General features: G+C 46.7%; 1 protein-coding gene and 1 pseudogene across 1 annotated transcript in view; one reads left to right on the top strand and one right to left on the bottom strand.

The window, feature by feature from the left end:
• The window catches only part of CAMKMT (calmodulin-lysine N-methyltransferase), a 461,032-nt gene that overhangs the window by 902 nt on the left and 434,910 nt on the right, over nt 1-25,220 (bottom strand). Inside the window, exons 8-10 of the mRNA XM_075535807.1 lie at nt 24,681-24,755; nt 17,177-17,240; nt 5,655-5,786 (exon numbers count right to left, since the gene is read on the bottom strand). Of these exons, the coding sequence (XP_075391922.1) occupies nt 5,655-5,786; nt 17,177-17,240; nt 24,681-24,755 (271 nt within the window). The remainder of the gene's footprint in view (nt 1-5,654; nt 5,787-17,176; nt 17,241-24,680; nt 24,756-25,220) is intronic.
• On the top strand, nt 22,802-22,875 carry LOC142431171 (U7 small nuclear RNA; annotated as a pseudogene).

Raw genomic sequence — 25,220 nt, 5'->3', positions numbered from 1 at the left:
AGGGGGATAGGTTTGTTTTGCTTTTCATAAATACCTCAACTGCATTTATGACCTCTCTGAATTGGGAGGCGTCTGTTCCACTGACAGGAGAGCTCGGAGCCCATTCATCTGCACCAGACTGGCTGTTTGGCAGAGAAGTTTTTGCTCCCAGGTCCCTCTGCCCTGTCTGGCAGCCCTGCATTCAAGCAGGCAAGCATTTCGGGTCAGCAACTGGGTGGAGCCCTGGTGCACACCTGGGCATAGGGACACAGCTTGTGGGGCGAAGACATGTCAACAACCTTTCAGCAGCTGCTTTAGGGCTTTTCATGTGAACAACATGCAATCCAAATGCCTTTTTCTCCGGGGGAGGAGGACATGGCCCAACAATCAGGCAGTAACATTTGCTACTGCCCCGGCAAAGAAGTCCTGAGGGCCTTTCCACGACAGGATTGAAATTCAACCAGTGCTCTCATGTCTAAAGTGTCTGTTTCCGTATGTGGCTAGAGCAGGTTTGACAAGCTATTTTGTCTATTTAAGCAAATGACAATCTGCCAATAGAAAGGCAAAACTATCAATTTTTTTTCCAAGTCCGTGGATTTGAGCCATGTGTTGATTCTTTTTCCTTAAAAAAATTCCCCCCCCCACCACACCACTTAAAAAAAATTTTTTTCCCCCTAAGGCTGCGGTTCTCAAGCTGTGGGGTCTCAACCCCTTTGGGGGTCGAATGACCCTTTCCCCTGGGTCACCCGATTAATCACAGTAGCAAAATGACAGTGATGAAGCAGCAACAAAAATAATGTTATGGTTGGGGAGTCACCACCACATGAGGAACTGTAGGAAAGGGTCGGGGCGTGAGGTTGAGGACCACTGCGCTAAGGATGGGAATAATTTATTTCAAGCACACGGGGCACCAATAACTTTATTATTTTAAATGGGGCACACATCCTCCCCACCCTAAGCTAAAGAGCAAGCTCCCCTCCTGCCTCACAGCGTTCTTGGATCTTGGGCATGCTGATGCGAAGGTTCTCCCAGTGCAGGTTTCTTCTAAATCACACCCCCACAGGGTGACAGGGCCTCAGGATTACAGACTGGAGCTACACCCTGCTTTCTCCTTTTCCATTGGAGACCAGAGGAAGCCAACCCGGTCTTCACGGACTAATTCACTTGCCTAAGAATTGCTGGCCGTCCACTCGCTCCACTCTCTTATTCGCTTTTCTTAAGATAGAGTTTTGCTGTGTTTACAGATAATTAGTTGTCTCTTTAGAAAGAGCCTCATGGATTCTGTTGCCACCAAAGCAGTGACTGTGTTAATCCTAACCACAGGTCCCTCAACCCCATGTCTTTTCATCTGGGGGTGGGAAAGGGGGAAGGTGGCTTTACAACTGCCCAGTCCCAACCTGCTAACTGGGACCTACTGATTGTAAATACCTTCGTTTTCACCATTGCCCTAGTGATGGAGGGAGCCCACTGAAATAGGGTATAGAGCCAGTTGGCCAAGCTAGCAAAATTCTTTCCTTGGGGATGGGGCTCAGGGAAAGTTGGTTACTCAGCATGAGTCAGCTGATTGACTCACTCACAGGAGTGCATGCCTACACGGGGCCTCCAATGAGCCCTTTACCAAGTCCCTGAGGTAATAGGTGTGGGATAAACAATTCTCCTGTAAATATGGGTACATAAGGAATCCCTTTTAACTTGACTTCTATGCTGACCTCTGGAGGCCAAAGCAGAGACAGGGTTGCTGGAAGGGGCCAGGGGCCAGCTGGTTCTGACTAGGACCCCAGGACAAGGGTAGAGCCCAGGGTCCTGTGAGGGCACAGCCCAGTCCCCACTCGTTCCAGAACCGAGCTTGTGCCTAGAGGGCCCTTGGACAACACACACAGGCTGTCAGGAAATCCTTGCTTCCATGGGGAATCATTCCATTGACCAAGGCTGCATATTCTTTGCCTAATTAATCATTACAATTTCAAGAAATAATCAAGCACTTTGGTAGGTGGGGGGGGGGGAGGGAAGGAACCCAAAGCAAGTTGTGAATCACAGAGTTTTTCAATGTCGTAGGTTAAAACAGGGTCTTTGAGGACAGGGCTAAAAGATATGGCTGCTATTAGTGGCATTATGCTTTACTTCATAATGGGATGGGATATGCTCAGCCATCCCGCGTGAAGCGTGGCCACGCGCGCAGTGGAGACTGTTTACCTTGTACAGCATCCACAGTCAGCAGCAGCACGCGGCACAGCCTTTAAGCACCAGCCGCTTGTCATGTGGCATTTGGAACAGATAAGCAGCAGTGCAATCTGGCGTGCCTTTACCACAATGTACTGACTGCACCGCCCAACCCAAGCCTGTTTTCATTACTCAGCACCCCCCAAAAAATTACAGGACAGAAACACTCGAGTTTTGCAAAAGTTAAAAAAAAGGGGGTGGGGTGGGGAGAGGAGGAGGGGGAGAGACATGGTGTGTACAAGCCATGCCTTAGCAAAGATGTGTGTGAACGAGAGGACTTGGATCAACCAATTTCTACCTTTCTAAACAACTTGCTATCTTAATATCCTAGTGGTTTGCAGAGGTACCATCCAATGGGGCCTTTGATTCCATAGCCTTGGAGGGGAGAAGAGGGGAGCATATTTGGTGTTTTTTCCCGTTGCCTGGACGGACAGAGAGGTGAAATTTAAACACCCACGCACACCCACCCACCACACCTATGGGTGCCTGGCTCCTGAGCGCGTGGTGTGGGCACAGTTTAACAAAAGCCCTGGTAGACAAGTGCAGAGTGGCACCGTGCTGATTACAGGCTTGCTTTTGAACGGAAACAAAATTTCACAGTTCACAATGAGAGGTGAAAAGTTTAAGAGGCAAAGCTGTTCCTCCTGATCACTGACTGTTAATCAGCTTCATGGGTGGTTGCCTAAATCTGTAGGTTTTTTTTACCTTGCACTACTGCCAAGATGGTAACTAATTTCAACACCCGCCCCCCCCCCCCACCGTTGTAAGAGGAGGGGTGAACAACTCCGCGTAGAAGGCAGCTGTGTATGAGTGACGTGAGGCCCTAATGCAAGAGGGCAAAATTAAAATTCATGAATCTCTCCACAACCATTTGTGTAACAAGATTAAGACGGGACAGCGGAAAAGAGCGGCATTATCAGGCGTGTTACAGTCCTCCAGCTGGTTCCGCTCTATTCCAACACAGTAGGGCTAAGAGGATAACACGCAGCCTGAAGGAAACGCCGCTCCTCCGCTTGGGAGCGAGCTGGGCCTGGGCACGTTGGGGCTTTGCCCAGAGAGGGAGAGGAAGGAAGCGGCTCACTGCTCAAGATGCAACAGTTTTAAGCCGTGGCTATTAGCTTGCAGCGAACAAAAGCCACCGGGGTGCAGGTTCCAGGGCCCTGTGGCCGGGCGGGGCACGGGGGCCCCAAGAGAAGAGCAAGGGGGGCGCTGAGCAAGAAACTGGCTCCTCTGCATTTGCTCGGGCTTTGCTGTCTGGTCAAAGGAAATCCTTTCCCAACACCCTTATGCAAGGGGGTCAGCATGGGGTGGGGTGGGTGGGGCGGTGCTGGAGGTAGGGGGTCCTAAGGGCCAGGCTCTGGGCAGCCAGTACCCATGGACTAGCAGTATGCTTTTGCTAGGAGCAGAACATCAAACCCACTGAAATAGCTCTGGTCATGAAAACATATCTATTGTGTCAGTCCATGCTTATGAACTGCACGTTTGATTCAGGATTCCCCAACTATAAGGAATAATCCACCAGCATTCTACAGCCTGAGAATAGCCTGCCACTCAGGCATGCACACGTACACAAACACACACACACACACACACACATCCCTTTGCTACAAGATACACCTCCAAGATGACTTTGGAGTCCAATATTAGCTACGTTATTAACACTAGCATGGGATATTACTGGGAAGTAGTTGAGAAGAGACTAACCAAGCCCCTTTATTACTTAAGGAAATTTATTTTCCTGGGAAGAATCCATCTGCCAGGGATTATTTTTAGAGTGATACCTGTGGGGATGGTGTACAACATCACTAGATGAGGCGTGTTTAGCAATTCATGGACATGCTCTAGCTTATTAGCAGGGTAGAGCCCAAAGTTAGACACAAAGTTGCTGTCCACTAGGGACTGACAGTCGGAAGCTCTAAGCAAAGGAGAAGAGGGCACCTGAGGGGTTGAACACCTCCCGCCTCTTGGGTCCCAGAGCACTTCAGATCTTGCTGGAAGGAGACAGAGGCCACCCCACACCAGACTGAACATCTGCAGGTGTAAAACCCCAGGCCTTTGCTCCGCTGAGCTGTCACCGAGAAATTTACAGCGTTTGTTGTTCAAGGGGAAAGTGAATGACATGACATTGAAGCAACCATTAGCTGATCCCTGAAGCTCCAGCTGAATTCTCAAGAGAAGGCCATGCTATCAATTTGTGGGGAGGAAGGTGTGTGTGTGGGTGTGTGTGTGGGTGTGTGGGGGGGTGGTTGCATGGACAGGGGAAATCCTCCATTCCCCTGCCTCCTACCAAGTAAAGCCTTCAGAGCTGATCCTCTTGTTCTGGGGAGGGGTTTAGAAAGAAAAGCAGGTAAAAATTGAATTACACATGCCATTTCTCTTTTAATTTTCTAATTGTAAGCAATGGGCCAGATTCCACTCACGAGAGAAAATGACCTCTTTTAACTGCCTACAGTGAAGGTGGCTTCCCTCATCCCTCGCCTCAACCCCATTCCCCAAAGTGAGCATTTCTTCCCTCTGACCCAGAAGATCAGATCCATTCTTTGCATATCAATTTCTAAAAGTCAACACACTTCTCCGTGACACCACAATCCCGGGCAATGAAGAGCTCTATGAACATGTTTTCCATGAGAAAATCCTGGTCTGGATCTTTACTTCCCTGCAGTCACAACTTGCAAAACTAAGACAACTCAAAGTCTCCTGCCAAGGTCAGATTAACTCCGCGAAGGGAGATTTCGAGAAGGCACAAAATTACAGAGCTAACGCATCTATGTCAGTCACGGTGATGTGTGTGTATTAACAAATGTGAGATTCCTAAAAAGTTTCGGTGGTACCCTTGCCTCTCACTGTCCTATATGGCTCCACACCTATAAATCACAAAAAGGCTGATAACATTGCTTTTATGTAAGCAAGCTCAGATAAGTGCTTTTGACCTAAGTCTTGTAGCGCTTCGCTCTGACATATAACCCCACGACTGTGAGATTCTGTATGAGGGTTAGCAGTTTCAAACTGCCAACTGACCCAGCCATAAAGCTGGCAGAGATAAAGACTTCTAGTCCAGCATGATACAATTAGACATTCACCTTCATGTTTCCAGTGCCGCTAAAGCGTTTAACCTACTTAAAAGCTGAAGGTTTTTCATTAAGCTACAAATGCGTGTTTATTATTCGTTCTATGCCAGCTCCCCTGCATCCTACAGATGAATCTCTTGTGACTGAAAAGGTTAGTTTGTTTCAGAGAAAGGAGTAAACTGAAATGGCTTCCGTAAAGTTCTCTGAGACACACAGAGATAAAAGGTGGTTTTCCTCACCAAAGAATCCGATACAAACAGCTGCTCAGAAGTAGCACCACCTAAGGAGTCCTTTAATCAAACCTGAGGTTACCTGCCAAAAACGACCAGGATCGCTTCAAAATGCAACATGGATTACCGTGTTATCTAACACAAGCAGAAAACTCACCTTGGAGTGGAAGTCTGAAATGTGTTCATCATAATGTTCATGTCTTTGGACCGAGAAACCCGCTTTTCCGGCTAGATTGCAAAACTGGTTGACGGTGTCCCCTCGGCGTGGGGCGAAGACCATGGCTTTCCCCTAGAACATTCCAATGGGAATTCACACATTTAAAAGCGGGAGGTCACTCACACAGAACAAGACGTCAGTCGAAGCATTCCCGGCCTGCCTGCTCGCCCATCACAAACCACCGTAGTGCTTGAGGGCATGCCCGTGGGATATGAATTCACTTCTGGGGCAGACTGACATCCATGAAAAACAGTACATACAATGATTAAAAAAAAAAAAGGACAAAGTTGCGATTATAAAAAAAATCCCAACTATCATGGGCTCAAGTAGAAAGAAAATGACTTAAAAATGATGGTGGAAACATAGGTACAAATGTGTTTGAAACAATTGATGTATGGATTGCTAGTAGAGCTGTAAGAGCCCCCAATAAAATGATTAAAAAAACAGTACATACATATTTCACAATCTGTCAATGGCTGTGTCTTATTGTATTGGACTTTGTAAATAATTTTTTTAAACTGTGCTGGAAGTTGTGTTTTCAGTACCCCTTTTCTGGAGCCCACTGGTTTAAGGACTGCCTGGGTTTCAGGTACCTGATTGAGGGCAGCACCACCTTGTGACTCCTTAATAGGTGTTGCTAGACCCACAGGGCAGTACAGTTTCAGCATATGTGGCAACAGATGCATCTACATGCTGGCTTATCCTCTGGAAACCTGCATGCCCAGCACCACGTCAGGAAGAGACAAGTAACCACCGAGCACCCCCCCCCGCCCTCCTCCCCCCCCCCGCGAGAGAGCTGTCACAGTCCAGTCCTGCCACCAGCCTTTTGGGGACCACGTGGCTCTAGGAGCTTGCTTTCTACCTGCGCTGACTCTGGTAACGGTCATCATCCCAGCAATGCAGCCGCTCACAACTCCAACCGCACCTCAAAGAAAGTGGTACAAAGCGAGCCAACGGGTTTTCCTAAATAAACCGCAGCCCTGTGAGCTTGAAGAAAGATATACACCACAGCTATCATGCCTGGTTTACGAAGCCCATCTGACATGGGACTGCTGTGAGCCACGTACTGGGTGCACGCGGGTCTCCCTCCCCTCCCAGGTGTGCATCGAATGGCCCAACTCAGACGCTTCTGTCTTTTTCTGTAGCGATGCCCACTGCTTTCAGTTATTTCAAGAGTACGCACTGCCTCTGTGAAATGACACTTCAGGCTCCGAGGCCATCGTGAAAATAAATCCCCGTTTGTCATGAAACATACTCTCTCACCCCCCACTTACTCAACCACTGACTGCACATGCGGGACAGGGCAGCCAGTGGGCTAGGTGCGCTAGATGAAGGGGTTTCCAAAAGTTCATGGAAGGATGGAATCCAAAGATAGTAGAATTTTTGCATGAACTTTTTGAAGCGCCACCCACCCGCCACCCACCCTGGCCCTATCATTTTCGATCATCTTCAGACCGCCATGTTGTTGCGGGTGCTGTCAAGTGGGTTTTGACTCAGGAGTGATCCTATGTGCAGCAGAACGAACCGCTGCCGGTCTTTCCGGCATCGCAGGAGGTAGCTTCACAATGGTGGTGATGTTTGAGCCCCTGCTACCGCCACTGTGTCAACTGAGTTGATTGGGCGTCTTCCTCTTTTCCTTTTTGTTGTTCACCCTCTACCAAGCACAAAATCCTCCTCCAGCGATTGAGCTCTACTAATACTACATTATATTATAGTATCGTTACAATATACCACACTATACAGCCTCCTTATGAAAACAAAAACCCCACACAATGCATTGCTGTCAGGTTGACTCTGACTTACATTAACTGTATAGGACAGAGCAGAGTACCCCACGGAGTTTCCAAGGCTGTGAATCTTTACAGAACCAGACTGCCACATCTTCCTTCCTTGGACAAGCTGGACTTTTGGGTGGCAGCAAGTATTTTTAACTGCAGGGGTTCCTTATTAGTACTAGTGACAAGACAACCAACATAACAGCTACCACTGTGCTAGGCTTCACCAAGCCTCCCTTGGAGTCTGTGCGTAAGGCAGGTGCTACATTGTATACGGCAGGTGCTACATTGTGTACGGCAGGTGCTACATTGTATACGGCAGGTGCTACATTGTATATGGCAGGTGCTACATTGTACAGATGATTCCACATGCAGAGCAGGGCTTTAAGAGGAGGGAGAATTGTGTGGGAGAAGACCTTCTAGACTTTAAGGGTGTCTCCACCACCCATAAGCAGCTGTGTCACTTCCTGAAAATCAGAGGAAGAGAAATCATGGAATTGCCAAGCTGGGAAGGGCCTTAGGGATGATGTAATCCGGGCCCCATTACCCACCTTGCAGATAAGAACTGTCCATCCTTTTAGCTGACCCGCTAAGAGTTCGTTACCCCTTCAATGGGAAGACCAAGGCCTGCCCTGTTTGTCTGTATTTAACCAGTAAGTTTTGAGGCCCAAATGAAGTGACAGATGGGGCCATCATTTGGAAAACAAGATTATGCAGATGTAAGATGAGAGGCATCCTTGTCACCTAGCAGTGATAAAAAGATTCCATCAGCTCTCTCGCCCACTCACCTGCAAGGAAATACACCAGCCCCTGTCCTGGACCTGGAGTGTGCTTTTCATACGATGTTTACACAGACATGTACACACTCAGGCACATAATTATAACAGCACCAATCATGCCACTACACTTAAGGTTCTGTCAGCTTTTCCAATACTAATTGCTGTTTTCAGGCTTTTTTTTTTTTTCAAACTTAGCAGCTGAAAATTCATTTTGATGTGAAACCAGATATAATACATGGTCTCAGCAGGGGAGCAAATGTCTCCATTTAAAAAAAAAGGGAAGACTAGTGGGTCATTTTAGTCATTTCTAAGAGCTAGCTGCCTTTCTGAATCTTTGAATAATGGAAGTTGTTTTATTTTAAAGTCACCTGTAAAAAAGAAAAAAAAGTGGCCTTACAGTTACATTTGGGGAGTTGATTTTTTTTAAAACAACTATTATCTAAGTGACCAATCGCTTACAGGGTTACAGGTTTCTTGGTTGGGTGGATGTTCACAAAGCATCTACCTGCTCCCCAGCCTAGTTGGGAGGAGGGGGGACAGCTATAGAGTTGACAGTTACACTATACACAAGGCATGCCTTTCCTAACCTGAAAGGGCACGCCCCAACCATCACTCTGCACCCCTTTCCCTGCTGTATTTGTTTGGGACACTGACCACCCGTGACCCACACTGTATCCTTATGTGTGATGCCTCATCTCCTCCAGAGGGTGTGTACTGGCTGTGGCAAGAGGATCTGAGAACGTGTCTCTGTCCATGCCTAGCACACAGTGGGCACTCCAGCAGTATTTGCTGGGAGAATAGGCCCATTCCAAATATTGAATAGTCTGAAACATGCAAGTCATTTAGAACCGAGAGGAGGCCAGGTTCTAGGGTTAATTCTTTTGGAACAGATTTTCTCCAAGCAGTTACTCTTTCTTTTCTTTTTTCTTTTTTTTAAATAAGAGTCAGCGGCTCTGCTGCGGTTTCAGGGAGAGTAAGAGTGAGCAGTAATTGTCATTGGTAGCTACTCAGTTGAGTTTTAAATTGTTTTCTTCCTTTATTTCTTTGAATGCAGACACCTCTGGCATGTGCAGTAATCCACAGCAGAGCATGTATTCATTCGAAGGGGCCCTCGGCTCTCCTGAGTGCCGACACCCACAACCCCCTCAGGAGTGGATTTAGACACCCCGGGAACCCTGAGGAGGAGGTCACTTAGCCTGTGGCAATCAGAGAAATAGGCCCTCCAATTTTGGCCGTAAGACCGAATCAAGAGAATGGATATAGATGGCAAACTAGTCCATCACTTTGGAAAAATAATTTTCAATTTACCAAAGCACAACTTTCTAAGCAGTCACAGCCACTGAATCACTTTAAACTCGGAATGAACACTCAATTGAATGTGAAATTTTGACTGGTGAGCAGAAATTGGAGCAGATCCATTTATCCCTGGAGATAAGAGAGATTCCACTCAACGGCAATGGTATTGTTTGCATTGTGAGCTTAGTGGTGGTTATTCTACTAGAATAATCTAGACGCACCTATTAAAAGGCATGGGCTTCTGGAGAAATATGTATGCTTCATATTATTTGAATATGCTATGCCAATAAAATACCTTTACTTCTTTTCCATTTCCAGGCAACCAACTATTAAATAGCAATTATATGTTTAAGGGGATGCTTATTTTCTAACACTGCCTTTGCTTCTGCTTCTACTGCCTCTCTCTCAGACCTGTCCCCCGGCGTTCCTTCTCCCACCTGTCCCTTAATTGTGGTGGCCCCCAGGACTCTGCCTACTTTTCCTTCCTGTTCCGTACAATCCCAGACAATTGTACCAAAGTCTGTGACATCAGCCACCACTTGTATGTCAATAACTTTCAAGTGCATGACTCCATTGTTTGTCATCATCCAGGATCCTGCGGTGCAGTGAATTTTTAAATATGATCCTTGTAGCCATAGTCTTTGTGACTCCCACACAATATTAGGTGGGACTATGCAAATAAGGTACTTGTGGCCCACCAAAGGGACTGAACAGCTTGCTAATAATGTAAATAAGCTTCCTGGAACCCTGTGGGTGGGGCCATGAAAATACAATGTAGAGAACCCTAATGAAGGAGTTGGTCAGTTTTTGCCATCCCTCTATACTAAAAAGAAAGTCGATCCCAGAGTGGAGCGGGGTGGGGTGGAGAGTGTGGCGGGGGAGGTGGGTGCCTCACTACTTCAAAGAAAGAAGTGCTAGCAATGGACTATATCCTTTGGGTGTTGGAATCTCGGTGCTGAGAACCTCTGAGACCCAAGGAACAGAGTGCAAGAACACGTGCTGAAGCACCAGGGATGGACGAGATGGCAAGAAGCAGTGGCAGTGAAAGGCGGTAGTGGAAACGAGCATAAGCTACATGGGCTTCTTGGCTCACGGAGTAAGGCAGTAAAGGGGCATGCTGACTCATGGAAGAGAACGCTGGGTATCTTTAGGAGGCTTTCTGGTGGAGTGGGGCCTCAGGACAGTTTTTGGTGAAGCTGAAGAGCTTTGTAACACTTGCTTGAGAAGGCCAGAGGCCAGGATTGAGGACCAGAGGGCCTGTCTGTGGACACAGCTGAGCAGAAGCTATCCTGATTGAAGAACTGTATCCTGAATCATCCGTGATCCGGAATTGTGACCTATTTCCTCCGCCAACAAATGCCATAACTGTGAGGACAGTCAGTGACTCCTGTGTGACCATCGTAAACGATTACTGAACCCAGCAGAGACGTAGAGCAGGCCATGATGGTCTAGGCCTTTCATAAACTTGTACCTCGAACTAACTTTTTATTCTCTTTGCCTCAACCCTAAACCACACTAATACTCTTAACGCTCCAGCCAGAGAGACTTTGCCTTTATGTAAAAACACGCCATGTATATTGCACACACATGAGCACTGTTCATTCCATGAGACGCTATCTTCTCGCCCCTTTCTCCACGACCCACCCTGCCCTCCCTGTGGACTCCTCAAAGCCAGCGTCAGGTAGCACTGCCTCTAGGGAAGCCTTCCCTAACTTACTGAACCCGGCGGTCTCTCTTTCTACTGCACTGACCTCTTTCAAGGAGTCCCGGTGACATAGTGGTTACGCGTTGGACTGATAACCTGCAAACCTGTGTCGGACTGATAACCAGCAGTTCAATATCACAGGTTGCTCCATGGGAGAAAGATGGGACTTTCTTCTCCCATAAAGAGTTACATAAAGGGTCGTGGAAACCCACAGGGGCAGTTCTGCCCTGTCCTATGGGGTCACTGTCAGTCAGCATGGGTGCAATGACAGAGTTTGGTTTGCTTTGGGTTCTCTTTCACAGACCAGCGTATTGCATGATAATCCCTAGAGACTAATGCATGACCCCAGCCTGCTAAGCAATGAGGTTCTCAGTGCTCCCCATCCCTACGAACACTGCTTTTCTCTGTAGTCCTCAGCGCAGTGCCCGGCAGGGAGTAATTGTTGCTCAACAAATGTCCAAGGAATAAGGACAGAAGCCTAACCCTCAAAGTGTTATATTTCAGTTGGCAAAGATTCAAAAAACAAATACAAAAGACTCCAGACCGTATGTGACCAAACCCCGGCCTATGATCGGTCATTTTCCTCTGTCCCTTGTAGCTCCGCCTATCATCTCCAGGACTGGATGACAAATTCCCTGAGGACAGAGGCTGTGCCTCATGCCTTAGTGTTCTCTACTCTGCACACTGCACTGAGCCTGCTGAAGGATGGGGCCTTAGCAAAATGCTTCTTGTGACTGGGGTCTGGGAAGGATGGGGCCTTAGCAAAAAGCTTCTTGTGACCAGGGCCTGGGCTCTGAGGGCCTTGGAAACCACCTGGGGTCCTCTGTAGTTGTACAACCGGCATCGTAGTAGTTACATAATCTGTTGTCAATTTGAGAGGATTAAGAGTGAAGGGATGTCAGTCAGGTCGCAGATTGAGTACCTCCTTTGGAGGTGCTAAGGAGATTAATAGCTGGCTTCAGACAGGGCGCAGGCTAACTCCCTGTGAGACATTTCGGTTGACAAGACACATGGAGCTACACTAGAGCTCTGGAGCCAGAGGAACCACATGGAGACCCCTGCCAGCACTGAGATGCTTCCACTGCCATTGGATCCATAAGACTTTCCACCCACTGGCCTGTGATCTTCCTGCATTTGGCGTCATTGCATGTGTTTTGTGAGTCTACAGAGGAATTTATAGACTAGAATTGTAAATATGGGCTTATATTGGACTTATAGACTTGATCTGGCTGAGCTAGGATGTTTTCTTAATGTACAATCACTCTTAATATAAAGCTCTTTCCTATACACATGAGTGTCTCTGGATTTGTTTCTTTATTCTACCCAGACTAATACAGTCAGCAAGGCACACTTTCACCTGAGCACCCCCAGACCCAGTTGGCAGTGAAGAACCCAGGTGTCCTCTGCCCGCTCTCCACCCATGCCTGAGCCCACAGCTGGCAGGGGCAATCTCCCGAGACAAGCAAGCACAGGTGTTTGCACCGATGTGTGTAGAGATGTGCAATGCAGACGAGGAAGGGAGAGGAAATCGGCGAGGGAGAAGGAAGCTGCTCTTCCACCCGCAGTGCTCCTCTGCCTCCGGGCTGCACTCTGGAATCAGCCGCCAGCAAGTGCCATGAGCTGGAGGAGATTAGACGAATTCCACAGTGACATTTCTGAATTCTTGACCATTGTTCCGCAGCGATAACCGGCTGGTGAGCAGTCCATGTTGCACCCCCACCCGCCTCCGTGGGTCCTAGTAAGTCAAATCCACTCGGCCAGCGGCCTCGGCTCCCCTCCCTGTACCCAAAGCCATTTCCGAGGAATCTGAGGAGATACCACTTGCCGGCTATCATTTCTGGAAGCAAGTTCAACCCCCAGGCTGCGGGGGAGCCGTCCTTTAAATTACATTTGTGGCAAGTTCGCTTGCCACAGATGCGAACTTCAAGGGGCGGCAAAAGAGGATGGCCCTATCAGTCATCAGCACCAAGAAGCCCCTCGCTGCAGGGGGAGCAGGGCCTGGGGCTTGGCTTCTGGGATGGAGCACAATCTGCTGCTCCATTTATTCCTTGTTCATAGCAATCCCATTCTCTTGCTCTGCCAAGTCTGCTAGAGTCCTTCCTGTGTGGGTTTTCGGGTAGGAGTCAATGGCCTGGACAGTTTCTCTCAAAGCAGCAAGTTGAGGGAGGTTTCCATTTGGGGCTGGTGGCAGACATTTCCTGCTGGAATCTGGGGCTTCCTATGATGACTCGGGTGTCCTGATGGCTGAGGGGCTAGGGTTGACCCAATGATTTGACATCCCCCTGGGCCCAGCCCGATCCACGGCTGCTCCCCGTCATCCCGAAAAGCAAAGACATTCTTCTACTGCCTCTCCTCTCTTGGTTTCTGGTCCCTCACAACTGATTTACCTGGTCTGCCATCAAGAGAAGGCAGCCCACCCGAAACATCAGTGGTTTGAACCCCCCAGCTGCTAGGTAGGAGACAAGACCTGGTGATTTTCTCCCATAAAGATGAGAATCTAGGACCCCGCTGGGGCAGTTCTACTGCCATCAGGGAACCTCACCAATCACAGATTTGACTCCACCCCCATCAATCACACATTTGACTCCACCCCCACCCCTTGCCACTGAACCTTCCGGGCTGCTATGGTTTGTTTCCTTGTTGTCATCTAGTAATCCTCTCTCAGACTTACCCAGCAGGGGGTTGTTTGCAACAACAACAAAACTCAACAACCAACCCAAAATCCTAGAGCAGTGGTTCTCAACCTTTCTAATGGCGGGACCCTTTAATACGGTTCATGTTGTGGTGACCATCCCCCCCCCCCCCAACCATAAACTTAGTTTTGTTGCTACTTCATAGCTGTCATTTTGGGACTGTTATGAATCGGGTGACCCTTGTAAAAGGGTCATTTGACCTCCAAAGGGGTCATGACCCATAGGTTGAGAACTGCTGTTCTAGAGTCTTCCTGGGCTTGGTGGAGGGCCTGCTTCAGTTCTTCAGGACATGAGTGCAGAGACACAGTCAAGGTTCCGGCCAAGACAAGGTACCGGGTTCTCCTCCCACCAGCACTGCTCCGAGGAGGACCAGTGCAGATGGGCAGAGCATCTCTCCAGCACTTCCGCAAGGTAACAGGCGCCAGTCACCTGCTATTGCTGAAGCTTATTCACTGCCCATTTCCCAGATGTGAAACAGAGGCTTCGAGAGCGGCATCTAGTGAATGGTAGAGCCCGGATTAAAACCTGAGCTTCCTGCCTCTGGGGCCCAATATGCCTTCTCTCTGGGAGGAGATCTGAGGATCTCAGAGCTGATGGGACCTTCTGGAGCCTGGGTAGAAGCCACCTCTTTGCCCTCCCTTGGGGAAAGCAAGGCAAGAGAGAGGCAACTCTCTGGCGTCTGCTACTGTTCAACCCCATTGCCCTTGAGTCAGTTCCAACTCAGAGTGACCTATGTAGGGTTCCCGAGACGGTACATTTTTACTGGAGCAGAAATCCCCTCTCTCAAGTTGGTGGGTTAGCGCTAAGCAAGGCCAGATGCCAGGCTCTCTAGCGTTTCTGTAGGCGAACTTGGCCCCAGCTGATATGGCAATGACCTGGAACTTGCTAGCATTATGGACAACACTCCCCCCGCCCCCTCTGCCCCGCCCCAGTGGTTAGTGGTCCAATGTGTAACCCCATCCACCAATTCAGTCCCTTCTTGTGCCACCTTCCGTCTCTGGCTGACACAATAGTGGAGGAATGAGAGGGCTCATGTGAACATTACACTCACTCTGCTCTCAGGGGAATGCATGCAGTAATGCGGTAGCTTTTGTGCTCCCCCGGAAGCAGGACAGCCAGCACTGAGGTTTAAGTAGAAGACCATCTGGTTTCCACAGAGGAGAGTCCTGGATTCTAGGAGGCCTGGGCACAGTGATTCACCCTCACGTGGGCAGGCAGACACCTGGGCACCTGTGTGTCACCATCCCATCGAGCTTAGGGAAGGCCCTGCTTCCATTTGTAGTACCACAAGCTGCTGGAGGCCCCTCTGATCTCATCTCCCAGCTCCACCTCCTCCAGGGCCTCCCTCACCCCTGTCTGAGCTCAGGGTGAGGAAGGGTTGTCTGTAGGTGGGAGGGGGGGCTGCTGATCTCCTTCAGGGGGGTGGCTGTGTGGAGCTACACTTCCGACAGGAGGGGAGTGTAGTCCTGAGCTTAATAGAGGGTACAGGCCTGCTGCTGGAGATTCCAGTCCAATCTGCATTTAGGTCTATTCAAGGCTTGGGCAGTTTGCGATTGTAAATCATTCGCATGATTTACAATAGATCCTAGGCAAATCATGCAAATCCGCTGCAAAACGGAGTATTTGCCATAAATAGGCTTTGAAGGGGTGTTGGTGATGAGTGAAGTACTGTTTGTGCACTGAGAGATCCAGGGAGTCCTTGAAAGCATTGTATTTATGTATGATACATTTTCATACCTGCCTCTCCATCCAAGAATCTCAGTGGCCTCCCGGAAAATCCTCAACTTGCAAATGCTCCGAAGAATCAGCCAAGGTTAACGGCTGGCAGGGGAAGTGGGTAGGGTGGGGGTGGGGGTGGGGCAGAAGAAGAATCTCCAAATTTCTTTTTCTACCCTCAAGTTGGACTGCTGTCAAAAGCTTGGTGCATGCCTCTTCCCGACCTTGAGGCAGCCGACCTCACAGGGAGACCGGAGAGGGCAATTTAATTTATGATAATTGATTCTCTTATAAAATTGTGGCCATTCCTCTGAGAAGGCCAAAGTAAAATTTCCGAACGAAACAACAAAATAATAAATGACAGTGTAAACCAAAGGAGGGTTATCAAATTGCTCTGGGAATCTTCACTGTGAAAAATAGAGAAAAGGAAGATTGTGAGGTGCTGGTCTCTTGTTAGTCTCACAAAGACCTAGAGACTAGAATAAGCTTTCTTTTAAAAATTATTTCAGAAACAAAACCTCAGAAAATACTTTTATATGTATATGTACACACACTTTTATATGTATATGTATATTACCTACATACCTATTATCTACCTACCTACCTATTAACCGAGTATCATCCATCTGTCATCTACCTGTCCATCTTTGTAGCCCTTTCTCAGATGAACACAAGCTCCTTGCCTTAGATTACATTAACATTGTTAACCTATTTTAAATCCCTACGGCACAGCAAGAGTCTTACGCACTTATAAGATATTTTTTTAAATGCCTGTGCTTTAAACTCGTTTTCTTACTTTAAATAGCTGTATATTAACTCTCCGTTTAGGCTGTAGGACCTCCTAGCTTAGTTTAACAGCCCAACAAAATAAGAGTGGATACAAACTCTGTAATTTACTCACAGGCATAAATGGATATATAAATGTAAAAATGTGCACAATATTTTATGCCATGCTTGGTTTCATTGTGACCTAATGTTTATAATATGTAAATAATGGCTTCCTTTTAAAGCAAAGAACTTTTAATATACAGATTCATCTGAAGCCCTTTTACTTTAATATAAACAGAAATAAAAATAAAATAAAGATCTTTGCCAATAAATAAATACTCATGGACAAAGGCAACCATTGAAGGGATTAAAAATGACAGAAGTCAACAGAAAACTTTCAATATCATACTTCTACTTGAATATGAAGATATTTTTATCAAAGGGAAAGACTCAAGAAATGCTTTGATAAAAATAATCTCACACTATCTTTGAAGCGGTTTCATTCATTTTACTACCCACTGTGTTTCTTATCAGAGGGCCAAGGGTAAGAAGTTTCCTAGTTATGATTAGGAAGGAATTTGATAGATCAGAAGACCCAATTGAAGTTGGGCATAATAAGTATTAAAGTATTACATGACATTAATCCTGCTGTTCCATTACTCTCTCCATCTTTGTGCACAGACTAATTATCCCGAAGCCAGTGTTCAGGAGCAAATAGACACATACTTACCCCGGGCCGGAGTAATCTCTTTATTGCATCAACAAGGCTGGCTCTGTACTGGTCCAGAAACAGGCTGATGGGGAGAGAGCAGAATCCAGATTAAACTGGGGTTTCAATTCTCATGATACTAATGGAACTATGTGGAAAGCTAATTAACACGTGTTTACCCAAAGCTTAGAAAGAGATTGTTTCCTTCCTTTCAAGTGTCCCATTGGGGTGGGGGTGGGGGGAAAGACACTGTGTTAACCAACTAAAGCCAAGTGGTCAACATGCCAGGGGCCGGCATCCACACCGGTGAACTTGGAGAAACACTGGTGAGATGAAGCACTCTTGCACTTCTGGCCATCGGAGCTCGGACTCTCTTGAACCTGGGCCCTCGCCCTACTGAAGATGTTTTCAGGGTTCCAAAAGCAATCTGCGTGACCCACCACCCTCAAACCACTCAGCAGGTCTCATGTGGCAGTGACTAGGAACAAGAGTGAGGATAGACTCAACCAGTGACCTTGGAGTACATGGCTCCCCAAACCAAAGATAGGAGTGGGCACCATGATATAAGAGACCGAGGCCAGCTGGATGGTTCCCTCTGGACCGCCCTGTGGCACCTCTTCCCCATCCACCACCTACAGCTCCCTGTGCTTCTCAATTCTGCCTCTGGAGAACTGTTGCTGCTGGTTGGGGTTAGTCCTTTGGTTGGGTTAGTCTGACTCTCTTTTCACCAAGCCTTCTCGCAGAAACTTGGGAGAGCGTTTCCTTATCTAGAACTTGCAAGTCCAAGATCTCTGAGCTCAGATCACCCGGTACTCAATGGTAAAACATCAGCTGCTTAAAACCTGGGAGTCTTAAGGTACCCAGAGCATGCTGCTAAGTGAAACGAAGCAACCCGAGCCTGCCGTCAATATCCATTGGGAGGGACCCCTTTTCTTCTGAATCTCATAGGAGGATCTCGGATTCGATCAATATGAAGTTTGGAGCTCTGAACACTCAGCTGAATCTTTGAAATCTGAACCATCCGGGAAATCTAGGCTGCCTAGTTGCCAAAGCCACAGCACTCAACTGTGCCTACCTCATTCGGGGGGAGGGGAAGGGGGAAGGGAGGAGGAGGACTTCCCTTACAAAACTGACAAGACAACAGGGACATGAGCTAGATGTAGGTTCATGCAGATTAAACAAAAATGATGGAGATGAGCACAACTTTTAAGAGCGGACCTCAAAACCCCTACTGTTGCTGAGTTAGTTCTGACCCGAAGCAACCCAGTGAGTCGAAGGGCTTCCAAGACATCTTTTCCTCCCACAGTTCAAACTGGCAGTCATTTGGTCATTAGCAGAGGGGAGCTTAGCCAGGACGCCTCGATAACTAAAGAGTTCCTACTGATCTGAGCGCAAGACCAGGTGCCAAGCATCCTTTTAGAAGCTCTTCAAGGGTCAGTTCACTTAAAGCGCATGCGATTCCCATGAGGTGGTTATTATCGTCATCCACGATTTTTCACCTAAGGAGACGGAGGCATAGAGAAATGTCTTAACGTGCACAGGGTAATGAGGGCAGGAGGGGCAGATGACCGAGTCAGATAAGAGCAGCAGATTGCCAGATGGCTGGAGTTAGGGGAGACTTGTCCAGAGAGCCTGTCCTGGTTCCTCCATGGCTCACACAGGAGGGCCTTTGGACATGCCCCTAGGTCCTATGTTCTAGTGTTGTCTCCCATCCAGGTCCTGAACGCCTTGTCAGCTTTTCAATGACCACATCTAAGCTAAGCTTTTGTGAAGCAAAGCCCCAAAAAGAAGAGGATTGTCTTCTGCATAGTAATAGAAATTCCTAATAACATTTTTGAGGGATGAACGAAAGAAAAAAAAAGGAAGGACAGAAACAGAAGTGTCTTTGGAAAGGCATCGTACTCCATAGCCCAATTGCAAATGCCTAATTTGGAAGCAGTATGGAAGACAGCCCCAGCTGTGGGGCTCCCCTCTCCCACCTTAGGCAACCCACCCCCACCCCCAGGTGGCCTGTGCATCTGCCATCCCTCTGGGACTGAGCAAGGCCTCTATGCCTATTTCTAGCACTGTGGGCTGCTAGGGAGCCCTCTGGTTTTGCCCCTCCGCACCTTCACATAGCATCAGTAAGTGCCGCTTTGTCCACAGCCTGCCCCACCCTTCTCTGAGTTGCTGTCCTCCTTCAGGGGGGTCTGTTGTGTGGAGCCTCTTTAGACAAGAGGGGAGTGTAGTCCTGGCTCTGCGGTTTCTGCTATGTGTCTTTCGGCAAGTCCCTGGAAAGAGGCCTCAGTTTCCTTGTCTATAATGGCCCAGTTGGGTGGTGGTTGTGAGCATCTTTGTAGAGCACCAGCTCCAAGCTATGAATGACAGGAGGTCCCATCCTCAAGGAGCTACAGCTGCGACCACTCGGGCATCACACTGCGTGCACAGCGTCCACATAGAGATGCGGCCCCACGAACAGTGACTAGCGCCTGCCTGGCAGAGCCACGCATTCCCTGAAAGGGAGACACTCAGAGGGGTAGTTCCAGTGACCCAATCGCTCTGGCACTAGAGCGATTAAGGATGAATCCGCATTTTCGCAGGTGTGGCAATTGCACTAGGTTCTTTTCACAGTTGATGATTGTTTCTCAAGCAATACGGAAGCCTTCAAGGAACCAGTGCCTGCTTCCCTGTGGTCACGTGACCTGTGGAAGGCTGGGTGTTTTGCTTTAATGGAAAGATGCTCTGACCAATGGAAGAAAGAATTCTGTTCAGAGGAGCTAGAACATGGAAACCTTACCTAATTCCATCAAAGAATATCAGTCAGGATCACCTGATGGTGGCCCGTGAAAGACTCTGGCATCTCTCCATAAGACTACATAATTAGGTCTTGCAACCCATAGTGTATCTTATCCAAACTCTGAAGATTAGCCATTAAGTTAGATTAAACAGTGATTAACCACCATTCAGGATTGACAAGAGTCATACTGTAGAGAAGCCATGTTTTCATTTTAATTATTTTTCCTAAATCATTTTATTGAGGGCTCTTACAGCTCTTATAACAATCTATACATTAGCTGTATTAAGCACATTTGTACATATGTTGCCATAATTTCCAAAACATTTTCTTTCTACTTGAGCCCTTGGTATCAACTCCTTTTTACCCCCTCTCTCCCCTACCCTCTAACCCTCGTGACCTCTTGATAAATTATATAAAGTATTATTATTTTCATTCAACATTGCGTTTAAATAAGGTAATCGCACTTTAAACTTTAATCATTAAGTTTTTGAAAAAGGACGTCTATCACTGTGAGATAGGAACTGTGGTGGTGCAGTGGGTGAAGTGCTGAGCCATGAACCACAAAGTTGTCAGTTCAAACCCACCAGCCGGTCTATGGGAGGAAAGTGAGGTGGTCTGCTCCTTTATGGAAACCCAATAAAGCAGTAGTTCCTCTCTGTCCTGCAGGGTCATTCTGAGTCGGAACGGACTTGATGGCAATGGGTTTGGAGTTTATCGCTGAGCCACAGGGAGACCTATCGCTCAGTCAGTATCCAGAGGTAGGATGACATCTATGGAATTTTCCAGGTGAACTATATCAAGTGGAGGAAAATGTTTTGAGAATGATGATGGCAACAAATGTACAAATGTGCTTGACACAATAGATGCATGTATGATTTGTGGTAAGATCGTCTGAGCCCTCAATAAAATGATTTTTAAAAAATCCCTTGGGCAGTGGAACCACACATCTTCCAGCTTTTGCCAGTTGACGGTTGTAGGGCAGGGGCTGACTCTGGCCTGGGCTTTTTAATGGCAAGATCTTGAGCAATGGTGCACCATCTCTGCCACAGAGCCTTCGATGGTAAGTGGGGAAAGAGCTGACGACATTTGGACTGACCATCTTTTCAGGCAGACAGGCCTGTGGGCTATGGCCACAGCATCTGGAAGCAAGCAAAGACATTCTGGTGCCTGCAAGATTTATTTTTACAAAACAGCTTAAAAAGCAAGCCTTTTTCATCATTTACTGAAAAGGATGGGAAAAAGAAGCAATCTAATGTACAGTCAGGGTAAAATGGCAGGCAAGGTGGGATGCTGCAGGATGATGTATGTTCCCGCATTGCTTCAAGTCTCTGCTGCTGAGCCCTGATTGCAGGTACACTGAGGGGTCTTGCATCCTGCAAGGGGCCAGGATCTGGGAGGCACTTCACAAAAGCTCCCCAGCCTTCATTTAGAGCACCCAAATGAACAGAGATGTTTGTTTTTGCAGCGCTTCAGAAACCTGGAGAGCCATCAACCACGGAACGGAAGGTTTCATTGGAGAACAGTATTCTCACTTCCAGAACCTTTGATTTTCTTGTGATGGATCGGGAGTCAGGAAAGGTGAGTTTACAATTGGCCGTCACTTGGTGGGTATTCAAAACGAGGCAAGGGCTGGGCAGGACTGTGTTCCAGCAGAAAGGACTCCTTATATGAAACCTGACATTAACCACATCAACAGAGGGATGTAACAGGCAGGTTACTCCCTACACCTGTGGCTAAACCGTCTAATATTTTGGTGTTTGTCAACAGCATCCTTCTGTAGGTGCGGCTGTCGCCCTCGAGTTTTTGCCTTTTTTATTGCAGCATTGGCGTTTTACACGTTATCTAGGAACTGTTGAGCCGTGAAACTACTTTTCATTGTCCAAAATGCTGAGCGGTGAAGGATAACTGGCTCTCGCAGGTTGCCTCTTTATTTTATAATCCAGTTGAGCTCCTAAATGCAGATGCCAACAATTTAGATCTCTCTCCTGAGAACTAAGTTCTTTCCTCTGCTACTGCCCACAGGCTTATGAAAGTCTGAAGTTTAAATAGATGAATATGTGAGTACTTCAAAAACGTACAGATCCCAGGGCTTGCTGTCCTTGTGTGTGTGTTGACTTGAACCACAATGTGGGTTTGGAATCGGGTTGTGAACAGGGCTGGTTTTCATGGGAACGGAGCAAGCAGTATCACTGGATAGCAAGGACACGGGTATCCTTTCTAGAAATGCTTCCACCAAAGTCCCTAATCTCTGACCTCTGACCCTTGGCTGATCCAGATCTTGCAGGACAGCAGCTAACGGGATGGTGTGAGGTGTTCATGTCCTCTATTTATCTGGGGCACCTCTTTCTGGCAGAGTGCTCCCTGTTTCATCTCAGAGGTAGTATCTAACGAGAACTCTCTTTTGCTGTTCTCTGATAGACCAAAAAAAAAAGGCAGGCTGATTGGCCTGCCCGCTCCTGGATGCCACATTGACACACGGACTTGATAGGGCACTGCCAAACCCAACGGGTGTCTGGGCTTCAGCGCTGTTTATGGGGGCAACATGGGCATGAGATACATCACTGTACTTTCTAACTTTCTAAGCAGCGTAGCCTTCCCTGTGAATCTGGTGAAGGACCATTCCCAAATCGCTGCTACCAGAAATAACGTGGCCATTGCAGGGAGAACAGCCTGATGTTTTACGTTTACGAATGGAAAATGATAAACAGGCTCTGGGACCATCAGAAAAAGAAAAGCCCCTAAACTCCACACGCTCAATAATTCATACATAGAACAGTCATTCACAAGATGGGTGTTTAGTGTGTTGGCTCCAGAAATTGTCACACGGCTGTAGGTGTGTGTGTGTGTGTGCCTTTAACAATGTATTATTTGAGTGTTACAGCTCGTTTAGAATTTGTCTAGCAGGTTTTTTTTTCCGGAACCACCCCCTCCAAAAAAAACCCCCAATGTATTATGTGATGTATTTTATCAAAAGGCACACACATCTATCAGTTATACACAACGCCGTTGCTGGCTGGGGGCAGAGGGGCACTATTTTCAAACATTTTGTGTGGCTATTTTTAACCTGACTGAGAACATTAATCAGAAAAGAGCTTAAATCTTCCTTCCTCAGCTTGTCTCTCCGCTACAAATCGGATGACATGGTGTGAGTGTCCGTAATAGGAGACATGACAGAGCCAGACTGTTTTGATATTTGTGTGAAGGACAAATTTAACTCTAAATCTCTTGGCCAGACCTGACTCTGCCTACATAATCGGGCGCCCATCCGTGTTCGACCCTGGGCTAAGCCTCCAAGAAGATGCCACCCTCCTCCCTGCCTTGTGCTGCTCTCTGATCTGACTTTCGTGCTTAATCTGATCCAATCCTGTCAGCATCATCTCCATCTGTGCAATGAAACCTGGAGGATCCTTTCTCAGATTTGGTGAGGAAAGAAAGGCTTTCACTAAATTACTTGCTCAAATCATATGGTGTGGTTTCAGCTCCTTATTTTTGATTAGAGGAGGGATGTACCATTGATGTTGAATATCAATGATTAGGCAGAAATCTATGTTTTGTCCTTATTTAGGACAGGTTTTCTGAAATTGAGTGCAAAGAGACTGAAAGGACCACAAAGAAATAGAAAATCTCAGCTGAAAAATAGAAGAATATTTATCTTTCATTGAGGAGGTTTTTGTTTTTCGGAAGAAGAAAAATTGAGTTTCACTGACTGGGGTGGAAGAGTTATCCCTTGGAAGTCTTGTTCAATACAGAGTTTGCTGTCTGACAGTGCAGTCTCTGTCAGTTGCCTTGCCCCTGGGAAGTGTCTGGGTTCTGGATCTTAGGAGTGGGCTTGGCAATGTTAGAGGGTAAGAGGACTTCCTTAGAATCTGAACATTTTGTGTTTTTATATCGTAAGAACTATCATAATGAAATGACAAATAAGATCTTCGTCTTAACGACAGAGAAAAGGAGACTTCTGAATTCCTTATTTTTCCTATTGATGAAATAATTGTTATTCAACATGCAAAACATACATTAGTTGAAAAAAAGCACATTTGTCCTATAACTTTGGGGTCAGAGTTTCATTAACAAGTAAATAGATCAGGTTTAAAGAGAAGACAAACAGCTAATGTAAAAATATTTTTTCAAGCAGGTACCTGAAAGAGATTTCAGTGTGATTATTTGCATAAGAAGAAACGAATGTTAAAATGTTTGCCTTATGTGTAATTAAGCACTCTAATTTAACACACTGAAAATATTAGATAGCAAAGATACATAAAGGGAAAAAAAAGACATTTCCCTGAAGATGTTCGACAGATATGTTTATTTGCTGGAGTGCATATGAGTGTGTACACACATATATATTCCCTTATATCAATAGTCAGATCTTTCCTAAGAAGGAAGCTAATTGAGCTGTTTGTGTTGATAAACTCCTTTTTCTCCAGACTATCCCTCTCCGGGCCATAATTATTTGCAATTTGCCTAAGTCGTCCATTTACCGATACGTCAAGCATGAAACAGAGGCAATTCCAGAAAATGGAAATGCTTCTCAAAATCAATCTTTGGGAAATAATGTGGTAGAAGTTACTGTGCGATAGAAGACTACCTTATGACTGTCACATGGAGATGAATATTAATTTGTTGAGGTTAAGGTGGCTTTGTGCTTCATTTGTTGACTCTGCTTACCCGTCACCAAAGCAGCGCAGCCCAATTACTCCAGCACAGCTATTTTTTTCTCTAACAGGAGTTTTATGATTTTTATGTACTTACCAGTCAGCACACATAACAATGTCAAAATGTCCTTCCAGTTGAGAGACATCTGTCTCATTATCCCATCGTAAAATGCTTGAGGAAAAAAAGATTTTTAAAATTATACTTAGTTTTTTTTTAACTTTGGATTTTGAGCTATTAACATTATTATTTTTCCTGGGTGGCATTTGAAATGATTTCAAGAGTATATACAAATTCTTTCAAAAGGTTTCATAATTAAAAAAAAAAGACCCTAGGGAAGTAACTGCCTGTTCTGTTTTATTTAGTCTTCAGAGCTAGCTGAAGAAGATTTCTGTACTTACATGCAATAGTTAAGCTTTTGTTGGTTTTTAGAGGCACACGAGGGAGAAGTCACTTCCTTGGCATCACGGTTAGAATGATTTTAGACCCTCAACACCAATGAGGTAGTTTCCCCTACCTGCCTAAAACGCAGATTTATGACAAATAAAAGATGTGAGATCTACCGTTTTTACCATTTTGCCTCCTGTGCCAGTTCCATTTCTTTGCGATGGAAACAAGCACTTTGACAAAGACAGAAAG

Source organism: Tenrec ecaudatus, chromosome 17, assembly GCF_050624435.1.
Source record: "Tenrec ecaudatus isolate mTenEca1 chromosome 17, mTenEca1.hap1, whole genome shotgun sequence".
NCBI classification, from domain to species: Eukaryota; Metazoa; Chordata; class Mammalia; order Afrosoricida; family Tenrecidae; genus Tenrec; species Tenrec ecaudatus.
Note: the sequence above shows the minus strand (reverse complement) of the source record. Positions and strands in the feature narration are given on the sequence as shown.